Raw genomic sequence first — 25,704 nt, 5'->3', positions numbered from 1 at the left:
CATACAAACAGAATTGAGGCACAATGATTAGAACTAGGCATTAACAGCAACTGTATTTGATCTAGGTAGGCCAGCATTTGGAAAGGAACTTTGCTGCCTTTAATAGGGCCTTCAAGCTTTCATTTTACATCTCTTTTCACCCTCATCTTTGAGGGTTCTTCTTATTCTTTTTTTTTTTGTCTTTTTCCTTTTTATCGGTACCAGGGATCAAACTCATGACTGCCTGCTTGCAAGGCAGGTGCTTATGCCACTGAGCTAAATCCCCAGCCCGTTTTTTTTTTTTTTTTTTTTTTTTTTTTTTTTAATTTGAGATGGTTTTGCCACGCAGTCAGGCTGGTTTTGAATTTGCAGCATACTGTTGTTGCCTTAGTCTCGCAAGTGCTGGGATCAGAGGCCCTGCTGGTCTAGGCAAAACGGCAGGCTGGACCTGTGTGTGAGTGTGCTGATTAATCACTGGATGGGGATGTCCCCCACAGGAGGGTAACTTTTATTTATTTATTTATTTATTTATTTATTTTTTGTCTTTTTCATTTTTATCGGTACCGGGGATCGAACTACGCTTGCTTGCAAGGCAGGTGCTTATGCCGCTGCCCCAGCCCCAGGAGGGTAACTTTTAACTAGATAATTACTTCAGCCAATGCAGTCACCTATACAGGCTGTCTGCTAACAGGACTGTTCTCCGACTGCAGTCCCAGTAGCTAGGGGAGGAAGTCCACCTCTGTAGGGACATCCTCCTTACCTGGAAGAGGTTTCTGGTGTAACAGAGAAGCTAAAGTACAAAGAGAACAGGTTTATTGCGATGAGGACATGGGAAGGAGTACACGACCAATACTGGCTGCGTTGCCTCCTTCCACCTGAATATGGGGTGGGGGATATGGGACGTATGTAGCCTTTGAGCGGGGGTGGAGCTTAGGGCAGGCAGTGATGACACGCTGGAAGCTGATTGGAGTTTTCTTCCTGTGCAAACAGGAAGGGGAGTTGCAATTAGGGCTGGGGAAGGAGCAGGGAGTGGTGGGCGGTCCTGCTGTGGCCTTCTGCCGGGTTAGACCACCGCAGCCATGACCGTGCAGTAATTTATACTAGGGCAAGAACTTTACCCATTGTATATTTTTCCTTTTTTAAAAAAAATAGTTATCACCTTTTCAATCTTGGGACTGAATTAATTAATTAATTTGTCTTGTCTTGCTATGTGTTTCAGGCTGATCTGGAACTCACTGTGTGGCCCAGGCTGGCTTTGAACTCACAGTGATCCTCCTACCTCAGCCTCCCAAGTGCTGGCATGCCAAATTTAATTATTGTGTCTAAATGGTAGGACTTCTGGCTGGGCGTGGTGGTGCATGCCTGTGATCCCAGCATGCCTATGGTAAACCTGAACCATATAATGAAACTCTGCCTCAAAAAAGACTAGAAAGGGATTTAGGATTAAGCTCAGTGGAATAAACACCTGCCTGGTAAGTGCAAGGTCATGAGTTCAACCCCAGTACCAAAAAAACAAAAACTGCCGGGTGTGGTGGCTCACGCCTGTAATCCCAGCTCTGGGGAGCCTGAAGCAGGAAGATCCTTGCGAGTTTGAGACCAGCCTAGGCTACAAAGTGAGCTCAAGGCCAGCCTGAACTTCACAGCGAGACCCTGTCTCAAAAAGACAAAAACAAAAATACAAACAAACAAAACTCCAAAAAACCAATCTCTTCTTCTATTTCTTTTTCTTTCTTTCTTTCTTTTTTTTTTTTTTTTTTGGTATTTTAAAACAGTGTCTCACTATGTAATTCAGGCTTGCTGGGATTATAGGTGTGCCGACTCCACCCATCCTATCTCTATTTGTTTATTTATCCCCCTCTCCCAACTAAGTTAAGTCTTTTTATTCTTTTATAATCATTTCCAGGATTAACTACTTCCATTGTAGGTGATGCAATATATAAGGCTCCACATCAAATGTTGGCACTGCTATAAACAATGTAGCCTTTTCTTCTTCACTGCAACTCACAATGAAAACTTTGATTCTTGTCTTATGTTCCAATCTCAGAAGTAGTTTCCACCGCAGAAGTTATTTGAAGACAGTGTTATGCGTTTTAGCAGTGGTTGTGACCAGGTTCTATTTTCTCCACAAACACTATAATGGGCGCAGTTTATAATGTACTGAACTAAGAAGCATTCTTTCAAATGAGTTTAAATGCACTTTATTTTTAGATAACCTACATGACATGTGTTTTTTCCCTAAAAGACAATACCTCCTCTCCTGCCAAAATAAAGCATTCAAGATGACATCAGTCCCATTTGTTTAAAAATCTTAGTTCTGTATGGATGACAAGCAGCAGTTATGCCAAATGATAGATCCAAGGTAACTACCAAATCCATTAACACTTTTCCACTTCTTAAACCATCCTTAAAGAAAATCATAAATGGGGTCACACAAGCCTCACGGTAGTCTCGGAGAACAGCCATGCCATCTGGATTCGTGTTTGCACCAATAAAGAACTGATAGTTTTTGAAATTAGCAAAGATGCGCTTGATTTGTTCTGCAGCCTCTGTCATAAACGGTTTTACTCTTTCTGGCCTTTGTTTTTCAAGTTTTGATTTCATATAATCTTTTTTTTTTTTTTTTTTTTTGTCTTTTTTGTTTTTATCGGTACCAGGGATCAAACTCACGACTGCCTGCTTGCAAGGCAGGCACTTATACCGCTCAGCTAAATCCCCAGCCCTTGAAGCTGGTTTATTGCAAGTGATGGTTCATGACAAATCAATGACTGCAGTGCTTGTGGGACCTTCCCACTCCGGGTCATAGCGGAGGCATTTCCACCAGTGAGCCAGTCCTCAGTTACCCTCTGTTCTACTGACCATCTTGCCCTCCACCATCAGGCATAACCCATCCGCAATCTCCAGGATCTTTTTTTTTTTTTTTTCTTTTTTGGTACTGGGGATTGAACTCAGGACCTTGCACTTGCTGGGCAGGCACTTACGCCACTGAACTAAATCCCCAGCCCCTGATCTCCCGGATCTTGTAAATATTGGAGAACTTCTGATCCTGGCTGAGGAGGTCCGGATAGATAATCATAATGTAGGCTGAAGGGAGACAGCGGCCACAGGAGCTTAGCACCAGTGGGGAGCTCACAGCTAGTGGGGTGCAGCCAGGGGCGGCGCTGGGGTGGGGGTGGGGGAGGAAAAAAGCGGCCTCTTTTAAAACCTACTATTTAACCTCATTAATTACCTTTTCTGTCTCTTTGGCTTCTGCTTTTTCTTTCTTCTCTTTTTCCTTGATTACTTTGGAAGACAGTTCCTCCTTCCTGTCTCTTCTCAACTATGTTTTGCTCTCCTTTTACTGATAGTCTTACTGTACGTCCACTACTGATAGACATCTTGTATTTGCATGATCTCAGCTATCATTTGCATGTGGATGATTCCTAAAACTGAATTTCTTTCCCTGAACTCTTTTGGATTCCATTCTAGACTCCAAAGTGGCACATTGTTGGATCACAGTTCAGGATTTATTCCCAGGCTGTACTAAAATGTGTTCCTGCGCGTTTTTTTCTTCCTCTTTTTCCTTCTCTTCTTTTTGCTTCTCCTCCTCTTCTGTGCTTCCTTCCCCTCTTCTCTCTCCTCTTCTTTCTTTTAAAAATATTTTATAATCCCTTTGTATTTTTCCTTTTTGGTTTTTGGTATCAGGAATTGAATCAGGACCTTGTGCTTGCCAGGCAGGTGCTATATCTCTGAGATATATCCCCTACTTTGAATTTTAAATTCCTACTTGAACTGTTTCTCACTCCATTGTGCCTCAGTTTGCATATTATCCTGATTTTCATTACTGTTGTTTGCATTAAACTAAACTAAATCTTCAAATACTTCCAAGAGGTGCTGTATTTTGTGATTTTTTTGTCTGGAGAGTATTTTGAGATAGGGTCTCACTCTACGTTCCATACTAGCCTCGAATTTGTGGTATTCCAGCTCAATCTCTTGAGAGCTGGGATTACAGACTTCCACAACCATGCCTAGCTGTTTTGTGATTTACATTATTATTAAATGTAAACCTATTTGTGTCTCTATGTGGGAGGGGCAAGGATTCCTGTTCCCAAGGTCTTTCACCTTAGAAACTGGAAAAAGGACATTCAGTTCCAGGTGGCAGGATTTACACACTTTTTTTTTCAAATCATCTGGAATTTCTTGGAGTATTTATTCTGGGAATGATGTAAGGAATGTCGGCAGAAATTATGCGAGAACTATAACTAAAGTTAGATCCTCAAGACAAAATATTTAAAAATCATCCTTCTCCTACTCTTTAATATCCTACATAGGCAGAAGCACCTTAGGCTATGTCTATTCACAGCAGCCCACCCTCTTTTACTGCCCCAAACTCGCTCTGCAGAGCCCGTTTTCCCCTTATCCTTCTGTTTTTTTCCTACCTTTAGTAAACGTGAAACTTGACACCATTAAAAAAAGAAAGCAAGGGCCAGGGATTTAGCTCAGCAGCTTAAGCACCTATCTGGCAAGCCCAAGGATGTGAGTTCAGTCCCTGGTACCAAACCAAACCAAACCAAACCAAACCAAACCAAAACAACTCATTGCATTTACAGATTTCTGTGGAAACTAACTAGTGATAAATTAGGTATTTCTGTACCGTTCTTTGTGAATTAATGTCTGATTCAGTAGGACATGTTATTTTACCTTCAAGATCTCAACATTTATTATCAGCAACAATTTCTCAGTAATAGTTCCTCCAGATAATTCTATTTAAAGGTCTCTAACTTGTATGCTTCACTTAACTGCTTACAAACATCGTTGTCCTTCGTGGTGAAAGTTAAAACACCATTTTCATCACGGCTCTGGTTCTGCGCTGCTGAAGACAGTCTGTGGGGGGTCGCGTCCCCAGCAGAGTAGTACCAGAGGCACGCGTGTAATGTGATGTGTACGCTGCTGCACACTTGGGCAGCAAAGCAGACCAAGAGTTGGTGTGTGCTGTGCGCCGTTATTAGCATACAATTGGACATGTAAGGATGTCTACGCCCTCCCTTTAACACTAAACCAGGAAGACAAAGTCCTCCAAACAAAACAAGTACAACAGACATCAAAACCGTCTCAGGGCCTGAGGAAAGCGCGCCAACCACACAAAGAACAGGAGGGGGGCTACAACGATTCAAAATCTTTTGGCCGGGACGTACAACCTCCTGGACCTATCAGAGTTAACTGCGCGCTTGCTCATAGCCAATAGCCACAGAGTTTCTAGTTCGGGTCCGCCCTGAAGGCTGATAGACACTTACCTCATCCAATGGAACAGTGTGATGATGAAAAATAAACCAATACGTTCGGGAGGTGGGTGGAGAGTAGGCCAGGGGGTTGGCGGTGCCGTGTCATGGAGGCTCAGTCTCTGAGCAGCCATTGAAGGGGAAGGAACTGCGGGTGTGTGAGTGTGTGTGTGCGTGCGTGCGTGTGAGTGCGCGCGCGGGTGTGTAGACAAGGAGGTGGGGGCAGACGAGTTAGTCCCAACTCCTTGGACTCCATTTGCTATTCTTTTCTTTCTCCTCCACACCTATCTGGTGGTAGTGGGCGTTTATATTTGCGATTCTTTTCATTCATTTCCAAATTTTCAAAAATTTTAGGGTTGGGGGTAGTAGGAACAGCAGGAAAGGAGAAAGGAGGAGAGTAGTGGCAGAAGAGCAGGAGGAGGACATGGATATGAAGAAGAGGATTAACCTGGAGTTAAGGAACAGAGCCCCGGAGGAGGTGAGATGACTCAGCCCCCTACTCCTTCCCTGCCAGCCCTGTGTTCTCTGGATCGGATTTCTGGGGGGCCCTGATGGGTGTGTGGGGAGGGCTAAGAGATTAATTCTCACCTAGAATGCGATTGGGGAAAACGTATAATTTGAAGTTTTAAATCACTAAGAACATCCACTTAAAATGGCGAAGGGCTTAAGTTTCTAGGGGCGTTTTTGTGTGCGCGGGGGCTTCGCGCTCATGGAGTCGGGCGTCCCGGCCTCGTGGGAACGGGAAGCGCGGCCAGGGCGCTCGTAGCTCTGCGCTGCGCGTCCTCCCTGGGCCGGTGGCGTGGGCGCGACCCTTGGTCCCTCGCCTCAGCTGCAGCCATCGCAGCCTGAGAAGTTAGTCCAACTTTTCTGCGCCGCTGCCAACTCTGTGTTTTTCCTGGGGGGTGGGCGCCCCCTGTCTCGAAGCCCCGCGTCGCGCCGGGTTGGGGTCGCCGGCCGAGTCCGCGCTGCCCGCCCCGGCGGCGCCCACTCCCCCGGGAAGCGGCGCGTGCCGTCCGCCCCGGCCGAATCTGGGTCAGCGACGCCTCCTCCGACCCGTCTGAGTCTTGGGATTCGTCGTGGTGACCCGAAGTGAGGAGGGGACGCCAGACGTAATCCGCCCCCAGCTCCGGCGCCGTATAACAACATTTGGCGTGTAGCGCGGCCGTAGCCCCGGCTCCAGCTTTGATCCTTGGAGATGGCCTCACCAGACTCAGCAAATGGGTCATAGTCGTTCTGTGTCCTAGAGGCTCGGAGAAACTAAATGATGCGCGTTCTCTGTTGTCGCTAGACTTAAAGAGACCGGGTTGGGAGGGGCCACATGAGGCGGGGTCGCCTGCAGCTTCTCTGTGGTCGAGCGGGAGGCGTTTCCTTCTCGCGGGCGTCCCCGGCCCCTTGATCCTTCCCGTCCGGGGCGGAGGCTCCAGGGGGCGCTGACTGGGCGGTGATCCCCGTTTTCCCCGGGGAGCCCCTGCCTTGAGTGGTTCTGGTCGGTGGGAGCAGCAGGTCCCCAGAGCGAGCTGTGACCAGCCAGGAGCCTTGCACTGGGGGTCGCAGACGACAGCGGCCACACCGTATCTAGTTTGCACCCTTGAAAGAAGCCTTGGTACTGGAGTACCAAGGACACACACACACACACACTTATTTTTAAGTGGCATGGTGCCTGGATGTACCAGCAAAGAGGACGAGCTTTCGCAAAGAGTGGGAACTCAGCACTTTCTGTACTTTGGAGTGGGGGTTATTTCCCTGAAATTGGCAGGCAACCTGGAGGAGGAAACAATCACTTAGGGTCATCCAGAGAAAATTTAAGCTTTTCTGTTGCTTACATATTCTTAGGACTTTGGGAGGAAACAGTCAAAGTTTAAAAGCTGTCTCTCAGAAACGTACATTTGAGGTTTTTTTTTTTTTTAAACCTAAAGAGCTGTAGTCATTTTCAGGCCAGATTTGGAGGATAGGAAAACGTTGACTTTTCAAAGCTGCCCCTCCCTTTTTCCGCCTGTGGTGTAATACTGTTTTGTTTTGTTTTTTAAAAATATTTTTATAGATAGTTTTGTAAAACACTTTTTGCGTTTTTCTTCTTCGAACGCACTTGGAAGGTTTATTGTGTTGCTCTAGAATCCAAATTAACGAGTGGAATCTCAGGGCAATGTAAGGATTTACACAAGGGGAAGAAAAACTTGTTGGGGGGAGACACTGTCATGTTGTGTAGTTTTAGACTAGCTTTGAACTCACTGTGTAGCCTACGCTGGCCTCAAACTTGCCTTGATCCTCTTGCCTCAGCCTCCCACGTGTGGAGTACAGGTGTGTGCCACCAAGCTCAGTGGAACTCCACTACCCCAAATGTAGGCTCCCTCCTGCCACTAACCTCACAGTTGGAGCAGCAAGATTTAAGGGTCAAGGCACAGCTCTGCCACATTCTAATTGTATGCCCAAGGCAAATCATTTCTTGCTTTTTGGATCTTGGTTTTTTTATCTCTAAAAAGATCGTGAAACCATCTTTGCTCATTGAAATAATTGTGTCAACCTCATACTCAAGCAGGGAAGGTAATGCTAATTTTTAGCCCTTGAATAAACATGTTTTTGTGTTGGTGTTGGAGAACCAGGCTCTCCTGCTTCCCCCTTGTGATTAAATCCACTCAGGCAACCTCCTATGAAAGAATCTCCTCTTTTGTGGAAAAAGTCCACAAAAATGCCATCAGAGTGTCAGAGAGAAATAACATTTGTCAAGCATGTATTGTTCTGGGTGATACATTTGGCCTCAGATAGCACCTGAAAGCTGCACTGGCCCAGAAGGAGCTTTCTGACATTTCAACATAAAAGGGTAACATGATTTTTTTGAGTTATGATGGCATTGGAAAAGTGATAAAAACACCTATCTTCTCCCTCCTCTCTTTTAGGGCAGCTCATCTGATTCTTGCTCTAGGCAAGTCCTCCCTGCATAAATGTGTGCTCCTGTGTAGAGGAGTTGCTTCATTAGGGTCAGGAGCATGAAGTGGGACATTTTTCAGAATTTCAAAATTCAGAGATTTTTTTCTGCCTTAGTGATTTGAAGCAGGCATTGAACTTGTCAGTCCAAGTTTAAATTTGAAAAATCACTCTTGTTTATACTGATAGGAAGGTCTGTATCAATTTTGGGATGGATGAAAAGGATCTAGGTGAAGGTTTGTTTTCTCAGATTCTGTCTTGCATTTTGCTGTGGCTGGCCTGGACCTCTGGGCTCAATCAATCTTCAGTTTCCCAACTCGGCCTTTGGAGCACCTGGGACTGCAGACTCTGGTATCCACCAGGGAAAGTGTTGGGGATTGGTATTTTTTTTAAACTGGGACTTGAACTCAGAACTTCATGCTTGCCAGGCAGGCACTGTGTGGCTGAGCTGTATCCCCAGCACCAAGGGATTGATTTTTTTTAACATTCACATTCCCATAGTGTCAAGATGAGGCTCTGTACTAAACGGATTGCAAAGTAATCCTTTGTGTGTTCCCTCTTATAGGTGACGGAATTGGTTCTTGATAATTGCCTGTGTGTCAATGGGGAAATTGAGGGCCTGAATGACACTTTTAAAGAACTAGAATTTCTGAGTATGGCTAATGTGGCATTATGTTCACTGGCCCAGCTTCCCAGCCTAAATAAACTTCGGAAGGTAAGTATGTATTAATGTGTGAGCATCATGATTTTAATATCATGGGCTTTTATGTCTAGTTCTTGGCCAAATGAAGGGATCATTTTGCCTGTTAGTTAGAAATTTTAAAGTCTCTAGAGATAGGAGAAAGAGCTCTATAGGATTTTGGAATCAGCTCTAATCTTGCTTTTAGAAATTTGAATTTATTATTTGAATTGTTTTCCAGTGGATTTAACATCTACCAAATATTTTTCTCTGAATCAAAATTCAAATGTGGAGCCAGATGTGCTAATGCATATCTATAATTCCCAGTACTTAGGAAGCTGAGGCAGGATTTCCAGTACTTAGGAAGCTGAGGTAGGAGGATCGTTGCAAGTTTGAGACCAACCTGGCTACAAAGTGAGGTCAAAGCCAGCCTAAACTGTGCAGTGAGAACCTGTCTCAAAAAGACAAAAAACAAACAAACAAACAAAAAAAAAACGCAAAAATCAAATGTGGAACCAAAACTGAATCAGGAGCGTATTATATAGGAATTCTAATTATTATTTAACAGATAAAGATGGGAATCTAGAAGTTATGATTTGTAGTGATGGTCTCTTGGAGTTTTTTTTTTTTTTTTTTTTTTTAAATTGGTACTCTTAAAATCCTGCATCTATCCTAAACCTTCATTCTCTGTTTTCTGTTCATGTTGAACATATAGTTGGAACTTCCTGACAACGCAATTTCTGGAGGCTTGGAAGTTTTAGCAGAGAAATGTCCAAATCTTACCTACCTCAATCTGAGTGGAAACAAAATTAAAGATCTGAGTACAGTAGAAGCTCTGGTAAGTAGAAAGGTTTGGTTTCTGGATTTTTTTTTTTCCTGAGATTTATTTGTATTTTATGTTATAAATTTGTATTTTGCTCCTAAAGTTGGCTTTTTTGGGGGATAGCCTTTATTTGTTGTTGTTTTTGGTCCTGGGAATCGAACTCAGGATTCTGGACTTGCCAGGGAGGCATGGTGCCACTGAGCTATATCCCTGGCCCCTTGGATAGCCTTGAACTCAGTATGTAGCCTAACCTGGGTTCAAACTTTTAGAGATCCTTCTGCCTCAGCCTCCCAAGTGGCAAGCACCACCTCACCTGGCTTCTATTTCACTCTTGAAAATTCTGAAAAAAAAATTTTTTTTGTTTTTGTTTTTTTGAGACAAGGTCTCACTCTGTAATTCAGGCTTACCTTGACTTAGTAGCCTGTGCTGGCCTCTACCTCTTGGCAATCCTCTTGCCTCAGCCTCATTAGTGCTGAGATTACAGGCGTGTGCAAACATGCCCAGTTAAATTTTATGTATTGAGATCTAGAGAGTTAATTGGTTTTCTTTTCGTCTGAATAAGATACCTAGAAGACTTATCTATTATTTTATTTTAAAAATATTTTTATTATTTTAATTAATTAGTTAATTAATTTTTGGTGATATCAGGGATTGAATCTAGGGTCTTTGCAGTGAGCTCTATCCCCAGCCATTTTCTTAGGGGGAAAAAATTAAATTTTTTACTTTAGAGACATTTTGCTGTATAGTTCAGGCTACCCTTGAACTTATAGTGATGATCCTCCTGCCTCAGCCTCCCACATGCTGGGATTTTAGGTGTGTGCTACCATGCCTGGTCATTTCTCTGAAATTTTGAGACAGGTCTCCCTAACTTGGTGACTTGCCCAGGCTGCCCTTCAACTTGCTACTCACTGTTATAGCCTCTTAAAGTTAGGGATGAAGTGTGCACCACCATGCCTGGTGTGAAGACTTTTTGTCTTGCTAGCGATTGTATTTCACGCATGCTAGACAAGTGCTCTGCCAGTGACCTATCCTTTAGCCCCTGATGAAGTTTTAAAAATCTGTTACAAATTGTGTTGATTATTTCATCTTCAGCTTTCAGAGTTGACTGTTTTCAGTATTTTGACTTTTGTTGTTTTTCCATTTTTAAAATTTTTTTTGTTACTTCATTATGTGTCCCTTTTTTCTGGTGTGCTAGAAGAAAAAGACAATTAAATGAAGCTGAAACTGCTCTGGCTTTTAAAGAGAGATTGGGAAGAGGTTGAAATTGTTGGAAATAAGCTTCTGTATGCATATAAGTTGAGCATGATATTGCTGCCTATTTATGCACACCACATTCAGTCAGCAAAAATATATCGGCACCTACTAGAAATGAGGCACTAAGATACTCTAGATAAAATAGTGAATAGGAGCTGGTTGTGGTGCCACATGCCTGCGTTCCCAGCATTCGAGAAAGAGACTGAGACAGGATGATTGTTGTGAGTTTGAGGCCAGCCTGGGCTCCATAGTGAGTTCAAAGCTAGCCTAAATTATATCATGAGACCTTGTTTTAAAAAAACAAAAACAAAAAACCCTAAAACAATACCAAAGATGCAGTGAATAAATAGCAAATTCCTCTAATCACAGTTACTAAGGAGGCTGAGGTGGGCGAATGGCAGATTTTGGGTTCTGGACAATGTAGCAGAAACTGTCTCAAAAAAATAACAAGTGGAGGGGGCTGGAGGTTTAGCTCAGCGGCATAAGTGCCTGCCTTAGAAGCAGGCAGTTGTGAGTTCGATCCCTGGTACTGATAAAAAGGAAAAAGACAAAAAAAAAAAATTAAAAAAAAAAAAAAAAAAAAAACAAGTGGAGATGTGCAGCTTGGTTCCTCCCTGGGTTTGATCCTAGTACTCAGAAACAAAGAAGTTTCTACTCTTGTGGAATTTACATATAAGGGGCTAATTAAGAGAGTGGGTTATGTTTATAGAATAATCCTGTTATAAAATTCTTTTTTTTTAATTCTAAAACTCTAAAATTTATCAAATATTTTCTGGATCATGAATTAGAAGCTCTATGGTATTTAAAATATTTTATGTTATGTTATGTTATGTTATGTTATTTTTTACCGGGAATCAAACTCATGACCTTGCACTTGTCAGGCAGGCACTGTGCTGCCGAGCTATGCATCTGGCTGGTCTTAAAATCTTGGCTGTAAATTTTTACTTTTCTAGCAAAATCTTAAAAATTTGAAAAGTCTGGATTTGTTTAACTGTGAGATCACAAACCTGGAAGATTACCGAGAGAGTATTTTTGAATTGCTGCAGCAAATCACATATTTAGATGGATATGATCAGGAAGATAACGAAGCACCAGACTCAGAAGAGGAGGAGGATGAAGGTAATCATTCATTTTTTTTTTTTTTTTTTTGTCTTTTTTGAGACGGGGTCTCGCTATGCAGTTCAGGCTGGCTTTGAGCTCACTTTGTAGTCCAGGCTGGTCTCGAACTCACAACGATCTTCCCACCTCAGCCTATTGAGTGCTGGGATTATAGACGTGAGCCACCATGCCCAGTGAAGGTAATCATTCTTAATAATGTGTCATAATTTTAGCCTTCACTCTAGCCATGCAAATTAGATCAGGCCTGGAGACTTAGTTGTATAGAAGAAAAACACACAGGATACTTAGAAGCCAAGAAAAACATAAAACCAATGACTCTAGCCTAATTGTTTTACATTTCTAATAGTTTCAGAGAAATTAATGATTTTTGTAATGCAGTGCTCCATGAAATTTTACATCTATTTAACCTTGTATGGCCACCACATAGTATTAGCAGTAGCTTCTGGCATAGTACTTTTTTTTTAAACTAAAAGAACCATTCATTATAGCATTATTCATAACAGCCCTCTGATGAATGGGTTAAAAAACGTGATATATCCATAAAATGTAACATTTGGCTAAACAAAGGTGAATCAAGTGCTGGTACATTGAAAACATTCTGAGTGAGAGAAGCTAGAAAAAAGGGCCACCTCAGAAAAGGCACATCTGTAGAGCTAGACAGTGGGTCGGGGTTGAGGAGGAGTGGAGAGGGTGGGGAGCAGCCAGGGTGGGTGTGAAGTTTGTTTTTAAGTGCTGAGAACCAGCATAGAATAAATACTAAAAGTACATTTTTAGGTAAATAGAAGCATCACAGATCAGATGACAGTTAATAATGTTAAACAGCTAAACAGAAGAGCTGTTAATAATGTTAGTAGAGTGCTTTGACTGTGTGAAATTTTTCACTGTTAAACTTGATGGATAAACGATGTATGTTACAAAATACTGGAATGATAGCTTTGAAGTGTCCATTAAGTAAAACTCAACCTCAGTGCATGTAGTGTTTGATAAAAATCTATGCATTGGAAAGGTGAATTATCACTGTTAGATACTCTACTTCTTAAATGATAAGTATCATTTTTATAAAACTGGAGTCTTAAGAACAATCATCCTGAGCTGGCTTTCACACCTTGATGTAAGAATTTGAAGTGATTCAGCACGGATAGACGTGGTCAGTATACCAAGCAGAACCATGTGCCTGGCATTGCTCATCTTTTACATTTTAAAAGATGGAGATGAAGATGATGAAGATGAAGCTGGTCTACCTGAATGGTGTGAAGAGGAAGAAGAGGAAGACGAGGATGACGATGAGGAAGAAGATGAAGCAGGCTCAGAATTGGGAGAGGGAGAAGAAGTGGGCCTCTCATACTTAATGAAAGAAGAAATTCAGGTGATTTGATGCTTTGTATTGATGCTTTGCATTGAAAATTACTTAAGCATGAGTTAAATACTCCAAAAAAGGAGTTGTGTAGAAATGTGAGATTTGTTTCCTAATTTGTGAATCTGCGTGTATTTGTCTACCTGTATTTCCCAGTGTGGCCCAGTCTATTATGGTCAGGTAATCAACTAATCATAGATAGCTTTTGATTTCCTCTCTCCCTCAGTGGCACGGTGTGGTGGAAATCTTCTACAAAGATTTTGGAGCATCTGTTTCTGCATTTATAAAGGAGCAATTATACCAACTTCATTGGATTGTTTTAAGGATTTGATTTTGGTTTCTTTGAGGTGGAATCTTGCTGTGAAAGTGTAGGCTGGCCTTGTTCTCACTGGGAACCCTTCAAACTTAACACTCTTGCCTTGTTGGCCCGGTGCTGGGATTACAGGTGTGCACCACCACGGCAGTGTCTGTTTTTAAGGATTTAGCAAGATAATACCTTTAAAATGTCGAGTCCCTGGCATATTGTAGGCACTCAAGAATTTCCTCCCTCCAGTTATTTTTTGTTTTAACTCTTGTAGTAGCTTTCTAAATGGTCTCTGCATGTAAAATCCCCTTGTAGGAATGCCCGCCGTGGTCTGCCCTGTAGTCTTAATGCAGACGCCCCTCTGGCCAGCTGCCCGGGCCCTCTAACGGTCAGTTCCATCTGAGCACACAGTGCCTTTCACTTTTTCTAACCCTTGCTTCCTTCTGCAGCCACATCTCCCTTCATAGTGAGCTAAGTTATCACTCCAGGTTGTTACGTGGCTTGTCTGTGTTTCTGCTGTTCATCCTGTCTGCAATGACTCTGTTTAGGCTTCTTAATGAACTTTTTTTTTGATTGTGCTGAGGTGAACATAAAAAAGATAATGAAGTGTGTAAAGTGTATTAACTTACATACAGCTCTGTCAAATTTTCCTTTTTTATATACCTGTATAAATATCACCTGAAACACCTCGTGAACTCTTACCCTTCACCTTAGCTGTGGAGTTAACTTTATTATTGAAGCTTTTTGAGTTTTTCGGAGGCAGTCACTCCTCTCTGTTACCTTTAAACCCAGGCTTCCACTGCCGCCAGACACTTGTAAAAACTTTCATGGAGGGGAGCGAGCTCAGTGGCATAAGCACCTGCCTGGCAAGCGTGATGTTGTGAGTTTGATCCCTGGTACCAAAAAAAAAGAGAGAGAGAGAGAGAAACTTTCATGGCCACTTTCGGTGGGTGGTGAGTACCTGGGAGCAGGGCCATTCACTCATCTTCATATCCAAACGTCATACATTGACTGCACAGGGAAAGTCTTTGTGAGTTTAGAGAAGTTTGGCCCTTGTGAGTTTAGAGAAATTACTTTCTCGTAATGTTAAATTGAGGTTTGTTTCCATAATTCATTATTCAAAATAACTTTTTTTTTGAGACAGGGTCTCCTTGTGCAGTTCTGGCTGGCTGTGAGCTTGCTCTGGCTTTGAACTTGCAGTGATCCTTCTGCCTCAGCTTCCCAAGTGCTGGGCTTATAGGCATATCCCACCACCGCCAGCCTTTTTATTATTAATAATAAACTTTTTATTATTAAAAATATCTCTTAGGGCTGTATTTTAGTTCAGTGGTAGAATCTTTGCCTAGTATGTTGGTGGCACGGAATTCAATCCTGAGCATTGAAAAAAAACAAAACACCCTCAAGCCTCCCCCGCAACTTCTCAGATAAGCTAGGTATTTTTATTTTTTCAAATCCATTTTTTATTCATAGATAAAAGGAAAGAAAAAGAAGAGAAAAAAACCCAGCAAAATTACAAAGCATGTCAATGAGGGGGTACTAGTTGTACATACATTGTACATTGTCATCCCCAAATCATTCGCCCAGAGTACAAGACATCTGCCTTTTTTTTTTTTTTTTTTTGGTACCGGGGATTGAACCCACGACCTCATGCTTACCAGGCAAGCACTTGAGCCACTGAGCTAAATCCCCGGCAACATCTGCCTTCAATTGTCCCAACAGTACCAGCACAAATCTTTCTCTTAAGTGAACTCAGAGAAATCAGTAGTATAACTACCTTAACTAATTTTTATATACATATACATATGTTTTTTTCTTATAGTTTATCATACTAATGAAGCAATATGATGTTTACACGTTTGTCTTATTTATATCACTAATGAGTATGTTCTCAAGGTGCATCCATTTACCTATAAAAGTCTCCAGTTTATCCTTTATGGCTGAGTAGCATTCCACTATGGAAAAATACCACATCTTTTTTATCCATTTCACAGTCCATGGGCGTTTAGGTTGTTTTCACGATCAGCCTGTCATAAACTGTGCTGCTATAAATGTGGGTGCACATATATTGCTGTGGTATGATGTTTTTAATTCTTTTCAGAAGATAGCCAGAAGGGGAATAGCTGGGTTGAATGGGACCTTTAATCCTAGTTTTTTGAGGAATCTCTACACTGATTTCCATAGTGCTTGCACCGTCTGCATTCCCACCAACAGAGAAGGGTTCCTTTCTCCCCACATCCCCTCCAGCATTTGTTATTGCTTGATTTCTTGATAGTAGCCATTCTTTCTGGGGTGAGGTGGAACCTCAGTGTTGTTTTAATCTGCATTTCTCAAATGAGCAGTGATGCTGAACATCTTTTCACTATTTACTTGCTATTTGTATTTCTTCATCTGAGAAGTGTTTGTTCATCTCAGATGCCCATTTTTGGATTGGGTCTTTAAATCTGGGAGGACTGATTTTTTTCTGAGTTCTGTATATGTTCTCGATAGTAATCCTTTGTCTGAAGACGAGCTGGTAAACATTTTCTCCCACATTGTGGGTTGTCTCTTCACTCTGGTGGTTTCAACTAGACATTTTTAGTATTATTTATTTTCCTAATTCCTTTTACACTAGTTAGGTAGATACCATCTGATCAGTAATAATTTTCCGCATACTGTTTTAATATTAGGTAATGTGGAAAAATAAAGACTTATACTTGTTTGAGGCCTTAGTGATTTAGGAGCTATGTAACAACGAAAGATAGAACTAACTACAAATGTTTAGATTTATTCTATTGAGTACTGAGAAATATTAACCAAGAAGGACATTAGCGGGTGTAGAGGAAAAATCTCTATGATAATACATACAACATTAAGTCAGTGTGGGATAGCAGGGACGAGAAGGATTTCATTCATGATGGGATAATTTGGATGTTTTGGATGAAGTCTTGTTTTTAGAAAGTAAGTTTCAGGGGAAGCTGCAGAGACTGCTGGTATTTAAAAAGAAATTAGAAGGAAATAACATTTTCTGCTAGATATTTTCCTAGCTATTTATTTGTAGTTCAGCTGCTCTTCAAAGGGAAAGAATATGTACAGAGAAGGACACTGGCTGGGCATAGTAACACATGTTTATAATCCCAGCGATTTGGGAGGCAGAAGCAGGTGGATCATAAGCTCAAGGTCAGCCTGGGCAACTTAGTGAGACCCTGTCTCAAAATAAAGTGAGAAAAGGATGGGATATAGCTCAGTGATAGAGCTGGCTAGCATGGGCTCCGTGCCTTGTACTGCAAGAAAAAAAAAAAAACATGTATATGTACTATAAGTCACTAAAAATGGAGTTGAAGGCTTTAGGAAAATTGAGAATTATGTGCCCTTTGTATTACTCATACCAAATAAGGGAAGAGCAAATTTCTGGCAAAAGCTGTTTTTATAGAGAGATACTATTCAGAAGAAGATACTATTTTTTTTTTTTTTTTTTTTGGTCTTTTTCCTTTTTATTGGTACCGGGGATCGAACTCACGACTGTCTGCTTACAAGGCAGGCGCTTATGCTGCTGAGCTAAATCCCCAGCACCCGAAGATACTATTTTTAAAAAGAATTAAAATCATGAGCCATTCGAATCAAATTTTTTAAAATTAAAGAGAACTAATGAACTTTTTAGACTTGGAATTTTCTAAATTATCAAGGAATAAATATGGCTAGTATCTCAAGTTTTATAAAAAAGAAATATCCTATATTATTATACCTCTTTTTTTCTTTTATCTTTTTGAGACAGTTTCATAATGCAGTTCACGTTGGTCTTGAATGCACTTTGTAGCCCAGGCTGGTCTCAAACTCACAGCAGTCTTCCCGCCTGGGATTACAGGCATGTGCCCCCACGTCTAGCCTCCTTTCAAATTTCAAATGTTTAAAGTATCTTTTCCTGAGCCGTGTGTTGTGGTGTATGCCTGTAATGCCAGCTACTCAGGAGGCTAACACTGGAGGATCACAAGTTTGAGACCAGCCTAGACAGCAATGGAATCCTTTTTTTAAAAAAAATAAAGAGGCCTGGGGATTTTGCTCCGTGGCCACACCTGCAAACATGTGGCCCTTATTTCCGACCTCAATCACTGGCTTGCATTCACCGGTGTGCACCTGCACATCTTCTCTTCCTTCCTTTCCCTTATTTGTTCTCTATTCTTTTTCTCCTTTAGTACTTTTTGTTGTTGTTTTTTTTTTTTTTTTTTTTTTTTTGTCTTTTTAGTTTTTATCGGTACCAGGGATCGAACTCACGACTGCCTGCTTGCAAGGCAGGCGCTTATGCCGCTGAGCTAAATCCCCAGCCCCCCTTTAGTACTTTTGCATTTGTTTCTTTTTCTTCAGTTTTAAAGCATCAGGTTTTTTTCTGATTATTATTATTATTATTATTATGTTTTTTTTTTTTTTGAGACAGGTCTCACTGTGCAGTTCAGGCTGGTCTTGAGCTCACTTTGTAGACCAGGCTGGTCTCAAATTTAAAATGATTCTTCTACCTCAGACTCCTGCATGCTAGAATTACAGGCATGCACCACTGGCTACTTACTTACTTATTTATTGATATTTTGGTACCAGGAATCAAACTTACAACCTTGAGCTTCCCAGGCAGGTGCTGTGCCGCTGAGCTATATCCCTGGTCCCTGATTTTTTTTTTTTTAAATGTAACTTGTTATCTTATTTATTTCTTCTGTTCATGCAGCTGACTGGTACCCTGTATGGGTATACTTTAATAGTGTTTCAATTGACTGATAAGAATGATTTCTGATAAAAGAATCATGCATTTTAGTTTGGGTTTCTAGCCAAATGCTAGAAAATTGAGCTGTTTAATATTTCTAAACACAAAAGAAGGAATGGGGATTTAGCTTAGCAGCACAGTGCCTGCCTGCCAAGTGTGAGGTCCAGAGTTTGATTCCCAGGCTCCCACCCCCAAATTAACAACAACAATAACAAAAAAATTAAAATTAAAAACTAAAGAAAGTCACAAATGAAGTATAGATACTGGGCATGGTGGTGCATGTCTGTAATCACAGTACTAAGGATGCTGAGGCAGGAGGATTGCTGTGAGTTCAAGGCAAGCCTGAGCTAAATAGTTTTAAGACCAGCCTAAATTGAACAGCAAGACTCTGTCTGTCTGTCTGTCTCTCTCTCTCTCTCTCACACACACACACATAAAATAAAATAAAAAATAAGATAAAATAAAAAATGGAGATATAGTGAAAAATGGAAAATTCTCCAAGTGGTCCTGAACAGTGGTTCTTGGCGTTTAACAATTTTTTTTTTTTTTTTTTCAGGTAATAGGTATTAAACCCAGAGACACTTTATCACTCAACTATATTCTCACCCTCAGCCCTTATTAAAAAGCTTTCAGGCCAGGGATTTAGCTCAATGATATAAGTGCCTGCCTGGCAAGCACGAGGTCATGAGTTCAATCCCTGGTAAAAAGAAGTTTTCAGAGAGCATCCCTGATCATAGTGTGCACATCTATAATTCCCGCATTCTAGTTCAGTGAGATGGGAGAAGCTAAATGCAAGTCCAGCCTGGTCAATTCAGCAACTCGGTGAGATGCTGTTTCAAAATAAGAAAATTTAAAACTGCCAAGATTGTAACCTAATAAACAAAGGCCTTGGGTTCAGTTCTCAATCTCACAGAGAAAGGAGGGGTAGGGTCTCACCAAGTTGCCCAGGCCAGTTGTACTTGCAGTCTTCCTGCCTTAGCCTCCCAAGTAGCTGGGTTTATAGGCACGCGTCACAGCATCCAGCAGTGTAAGTGTTTTTGAGGAGCAGTAAACTTGTGAAGCGAAGACCCTAGACTAGGTTAGTTTTCCAGGCATATGCAGTAGTGGTGCCTCATCCATCTAGAATATTGGTATCCTGGCCAGTGGCGAGGCAGGCAGCGTAAAGGATGGGAGTAGCCTAGCCAAGTTACAAGTAAAGCAGATGTTCCTCTGCAGGACGCTGCTCACATGAAACTGTATTCAGGTCTTCGATGACTTGTTGGTATCATTGACTGTTTCTTTTCTTTTCTTTTTGTGATTTCTTAAAATAAATTTGAAATAATAACTGATTGCAAAAGAAAGACATAAAAACTAGGAAGAGACAACTCAGAAAACCCCATACTACATATATTGATAGGATCTGAGGGAATGCACCTATACTACTTGGTGGTGTATATGTCACTCTAATTATTCCAGAAGCAGGTGATAGGGATTAAATGGTACAAGAGGCAGCATACCTTGGTGATCACAGCTGGCCAGAGGAAATAAAATGTTTATAGTGTGCTTATGGCAGCATTGTTCTGTGTAGAACAGCTCATTCCACAAGAGCTGTGGCTCATCTTACATGGATTTTTGTTGACATTTTTTTGTTTGTTTGTTTGTTTGGTACCAGGGATCGAACTCCCAACCGCATGCTTATACGAATGTTATTTTGATGTGTAAATTTTTAGATGTAGAAGGAACTAGTTAGAGATCTTTGTAGACGAATATGGATTGAGTATCTCCTACATGAAGTACATGGGACCAAGAATTCCAATTTCTCATTTTTTCAAAATTTGGAACATTTACATAAATATAATGAGACAGAATGGGACTCAAGACTAAACAGGAAATTTATTCATGGCCTGAAGGAATTTTTATACAGTATTTTTAGTGTGCCCACATTTTGACTGCAGCCTATAAAGTGAAGTCAAGCGTGGAATTTTCTATTTGCGGTGGCATTTTGATGTTTAAAAAGATTTAGATTTTGGATTTGAGATTTTAGACTAAAAAAGTTCAACCTGTACTCTGCTTTCACTGACTCTAAAATTTAGGTATAGGAGAGATAATTGATTTATTCAACACATATATTGACATTAGAGCCAGGATTCAGATCATCCCTACCTCTGTAAAACAGAGGGTTCTATTTTACTGTTTGTTTTGTAAAATAAGGTCTCATTACGTAGCACAGATTGGCCTTGAACCTGTAACAATACTGAGTGCTAGGATTATAGGTATGTGCTACCACATTTACCATAGATCCTGAGTTTTTGTTTGTTTTGTTCTGGTTTTTGGAGCCAGAGTCCACTCTGAGGACCAGGCTAGTCTCAGATTGGCGGTGATCCCCCTACCTTAGCCTCCCAAGTGTTGGGGTTATATAGGTGTGTGCCACCACTCCTGGTTGATGATTTTTTTTTTTTTTTTTTGTCTTTTTGAGATGGTCTTGTTATGTAGTTCAAGCTGGCCTTGAGCTCAGTTTGTAGCCCAGGCTGGTGTCAAACTTGCAATCATCCTCCTGTCTCAGTCTCCCTACTGTCGGATTAGAGGTATGCACCACCAAGCCTGGCGGATGCTGTTTTTAAAGTAGTCAAAAGTCGTTCTGTTATAGTAACTAGTAGGCATGTGTGGCTGTTTAAATTAATTAAAATGAAAGAAAGCTAAAAATCCAGTCCCTCATTTGCATTGGTTACATTTCAAATATTCAGTAACTGTTTTTGGCTGGTAGTTATACTATATAACAGATATAGAACATTGCCATTGTTGTAGAAACTGTTTTGAATAGTGGTCATCTAAAGTGCAACTTCCTTTATAAAGAAAACTAGTTATTGTTAAGAATCTGGTTGTCCTCTAACTGAGGTTGGAGGATCTTGAGTTTGAGGTTAGCCTGGGTAACATAGTGAGACCTTGTTTCCAAAGAGGGTGGGGCGGACCTAAACTAGATTAGGTAGCTGAATCTTTAAAAAAGACCTCTATTAATGTAGATAAGAGTTGTGATTCTTAGAACACAGAGTAAGTAATTTCTTTGCTCCTGTTGGGGTGTACTAAATAGTGGAAAATCCAAGTCACAGTTTATTCTTAAACTGAATATTTGAATTTCAAGGATGAAGAAGATGATGATGACTATGTTGAAGAAGGAGAAGAGGAGGAAGAGGGTGAGTTATTAACCATAAATAAATTTTAAAATTAAGTGTACACATTTTTCATGGGCTTTAAGGAATAAATCTATAATGCAAATTATTATTGAGCTCTTTGATTTTGTTTTTTTAATCATAGAGGGCCTTGAAAGTTATAAATTTTAATTTTTGTTGTTGTTACTTTGAGACAGGATCTTGCTCTGTAATTCAGTTCTGGCCTTGAACTAACAGTGTAGCCCAAAATAGCCTTGAACTCGTGGCCATGCTCCTGTCTTAGCCTCCTTAGTACAGGGATTATTGTCATGTGCCACCACACCTAGTAAAAGTTATAAAATTGTTTTAAAGAGTAATTTTCTTGGGGCATTCATTAGTTCCATTACAAACTAAACAGCTTATAATTGTATTTTATTTTTTCTGGTCTTTTTTTTTTTTTTAGATAAGATCTCACCATATAGTCCAGGCTAGCCTTGAATTTGCTCTTAATCCTCTTGCTTTAGCCTCTCTCTGAGTGCTGGGATTATAGGCATGGATCACTGCCCAGCCTATTTTTTGGTCCTTTTTTTTTTTTTTTTGAGACAGGGTCTTGCTATGCACTTCAGGCTTGCCTTGAGCTCATTTTGTAGCCCAGGCTGATCTTGAACTTGCAATAATCCTCCTGCCTCGGCTTCTGGAGTGCTGAGATTATAGGGGTATGCCACCACCTTTTTTTTCTTCAGAGCAAACTCAAGCTGAATTTTTTGGTCTTTTGAGACAGAGTCTCACTATGCAGTCCAGGCTGGCCTTGAACTCTTGAACTCACCATGTTGCCTAGACTGGTGTAAAGTTGATACTCCTGCTTCAGTCCCCAACTGCTGCTGGGATTATAGGCATGCAAGACCATGCACAGTTTATAACATGTTTTAAAAACAGGATAAAGAGATATTGGAATCTTGAGCTCATAGTATTGGTTTTTTTTAATCTTTATCATTTTGGGGAAGATGAATATCTATAAGCAAAGAAGCATACTTACACTCTGGAGAATGCCCTTGTAGATTTGCTCTTTGGTTTTTTTTTTTTTTGGAACTGGGGATTGAACTCATGACCTCATGCTTGCTAGGTAGGCTCTTGTGCCACTGAACTAAACCCCCAGCCCTATTTGGTATTCTTTACCTGTGTCTTTCAAAGTAATTTTTAAATTTATCTAAATTCTGCTGAGTGTAGTGATGCATGCCTGTCACCCCAGCACTTGAGAGGCTGAGGCAGGAAGATTGCCATGAGTTAGAAGTCAGCCTGAGCTACATAGTGAGTTCAAGGCCAGCGCCTACTACCTAGTTAGACCCTGTCTCCAAAACAAAACTAAACTAAAAGAAATTTACTAAATTCCATGTGGGTCAAGCTCCTTGATCTGTACTTCGTGGTATGGCCACAAGGGTGCATACCAAGCTGACATTCTAAGATGGTTAAATCTGTTTAATACACTGAAGCTGAAAGAAATCTCAGAATGGAAAAAAATCTAGAATATTCTTTTACTATTAACTTTTTTTCTGAGACTTAAAACTTTTTAGCTTAACAAATGCTCATTTGTTAAAATTAAGTTTTGTATACTTTTGCTCAAACTCTTAGAAGAAGAAGGACTCCGGGGGGAGAAGAGGAAACGAGATGCTGATGATGACGGGGAGGAGGAAGATGACTAGATCATTCGGAGACCACACTCCCTAGTGTTCCTGGGTGTGCAATAGAGTGATCACATCTTTGTTTCCTTGTGTATGATAGCTATTCCCTGCAGAAGATAATGTGTAACTTTTTATAGGAAAAGTGTGGTTTTACTATTTTTGCCTTATCATTCCAATTAAGATTGACTTGTCTATTAATGATCAGACTGTATGTAGAGAACAATTTTCATTGACCCTTTCCACCGTTGTGAAATTCTCTAGCAATTTATTTAGTATCTTAATTTTTCTAATTCAAGCACAGTGTATTAGTCATTTTTAGCCCATAAATAAGATCACTTTTACACATGTGTAGTTGGGTGTATTTCATTCATAAGGTTTTAAAGTTATTTATAAATTAACTAAAATTACAGTCAGCTATAATATGAAATGACAATAGACTCGAATGATAGGTTGATTATTTTTTTAGAAATGATTCAGAGATGTTTAGTTTGAAGGCAGTGACTTTGGCTAAGGGTATTTGGATACTTGTTACATGAACTAAGTTGGAAAGCAGATGCAGGACAATGCAGGTCTTACTGAGCAATGTATTTTTTGGATTTTGGGGGTGCTATTCAGTAATTAATGTAATTTGTGGATTTTGTGGTGACTGATAAGAGTTTATTTTTGAAGAAAAGATTGCTTATATTAAGTCCAGAGGCATGCGGTAACCTCCCCTGGGATGCCCACACTCGTGTGTTCTGTATCTGGTTCGCCTTCTCTCTCCTCTCAGTAGCTTCTGTGCTCCCCTCTGCTTCTTGTCCCACTTTTTGTCCTGGAAGAAGGTTTGGCACCTTGTAGATTTCTATAAAACCTTTAGTCTCATACCTCAGTCACCTTTTCAGACCTGACCGAGTTTTAAATAAGTGGAAGAAATTGAAAATTTTTTTCAGATCTGAATGTTGTTGATACAGTTTTATTAACGAGGTTCTACTTACTGTATAATGCTTCTTGGTTGACAACATAGGTTATTAGGATGAAGAAAAGAGAGAAAGAAGGGAGGCTTTTGCAAGTAGTATTAGTGTTTCTTAAAAGCCCGAAGAATTGCCTGTTGATAATTATATTTACATTGGCTTCCCAAAGGATTTGGATATCAACCCTGCAAAGTATTTATAGTTTTTCTGAGTAGAACTTTAATTATCCTTTCTATAGTTTTAATGTGGATATAACATTTTTGGAATATGGTAGGTAGTTGGAAAAATATTTGAAACTAAATTGATAATAAGATGTATTTCCAAACCGATGCTCATTACAAATAGAATAATATTTGAGGTAAATGTGAGTCTGTGCTTATCCAGCTCCTAAACAGCCTGATGAGACAAGTCCATTTCCCTTTTTGTCAAGGAAGTTTCATGTTCAAGGCAATTGTGCTTTTTAAATCTTGGCTGTCTGAAATTTTCCTATTGTTTTGATTATTTGTTAGTTTTTAAAAAGTGTCAGCAATTTGAAGTTAGACTTCTCTACTGAGACACATTTAAACCAGCATGGTATTGCTGCTGCTTTTTTAGTTTAAAAATGAGGACTTAGTGTTTCAAAGTAAAAATTATAAAGTTATTTGTGGAGAAACTAAAAAAGTTGCAAACTGGCTGAAAACAAGGGATAAATTTAGCGGGGCCCTAGCATCTCCAGAAGACTAAAATTTTTCTTCTGATTTAGCAATTGGAATGTCCTATTTAGTCCCTGAGCATTCTTATGGCATACTATACCATCAATAAGTACAAAATACTTATTTTAGAAAGTAAATCTGTGTATTGACTTTCTTATCAATCATTTTATTGTGCAATCATAATTAGAGTTCTTTGGTTTGACCTCAACACTTAGCGCCTCCATACGACATTTAAGACTTATGTATCTCTGTGGGTGGTATTTTCATGCAAATAAGTAAGGGTGGGTTTTATATTTTGTAGAAGTTTTGGGTCCTATTTTAATGCTCTTTGTACGGCAGTGTGTATATAATGTGTTAAATTCCTCAAGAACCTGTCTTCAAAAACTTTGAAGTTAATACTTTTGTGTAACTGTGTTTTGAATAAAGCCATGACAGTGTTAAAAACAAATTTTAAAAATGCAGTACTCTTGATCATTCTTTTATTGTTTCTGACTAGTCCCTATTTTTTCTGTGACTGCTGTAACTTAAAGTTTTGGAAACTGAATTGCTTCAAATAAATTGAAGATTTGTTATAATGATTAGCTTCTTTTCTTTTCTTTCTTTTTTTTTTTTTTGTGTACCGGGGATTGAACTCATGACTGTGCCGATTGCAAGGCAGGTGCTTATGCCACTGAGCTAAATCCCTGGCCCCTTATAATGATTAGTTTCATCGTATGACACTTTTTGGTAATTTACACTGTATAGTTTTATCTTCAGAATGTTTTAATAATTTACAAGTACATGTAATTCTTGTTTATCTTGAAACAATAGTGTTTTTTTTCTCTTATTTTGATTTTCTCTGAA

The 25,704-nt window shown here is 40.2% G+C and overlaps 1 protein-coding gene across 2 annotated transcripts; it reads left to right on the top strand.

Moving 5' to 3' along the window:
- The first annotated feature begins 5,331 nt into the window (after positions 1-5,331).
- Positions 5,332-25,436, top strand: Anp32e (acidic nuclear phosphoprotein 32 family member E). Of its 2 annotated transcripts, XM_003478882.5 has the most exons (7): positions 5,347-5,712; positions 8,722-8,871; positions 9,551-9,673; positions 11,866-12,031; positions 13,237-13,397; positions 21,534-21,585; positions 23,170-25,436. In XM_003478882.5, exons 1-7 carry the CDS (start codon positions 5,659-5,661, stop codon positions 23,238-23,240), a joined length of 777 nt encoding a protein of 258 aa, XP_003478930.2. In that variant the 5' UTR covers positions 5,347-5,658; the 3' UTR covers positions 23,241-25,436. The 2 variants fall into 2 exon arrangements, with proteins under 2 accessions (XP_012998573.1, XP_003478930.2); XM_013143119.3 differs by lacking the exons at positions 11,866-12,031; positions 21,534-21,585; positions 23,170-25,436 and having other exon boundaries at positions 5,332-5,712; positions 13,237-13,380.
- The last annotated feature ends 268 nt before the right edge of the window (positions 25,437-25,704 follow it).

This window comes from Cavia porcellus, unplaced genomic scaffold (genome assembly GCF_034190915.1).
Source record: "Cavia porcellus strain 051 isolate PalLab524CR breed Dunkin Hartley unplaced genomic scaffold, mCavPor4.1 scaffold_1, whole genome shotgun sequence".
NCBI classification, from domain to species: Eukaryota; Metazoa; Chordata; class Mammalia; order Rodentia; family Caviidae; genus Cavia; species Cavia porcellus.
Note: the sequence above shows the minus strand (reverse complement) of the source record. Positions and strands in the feature narration are given on the sequence as shown.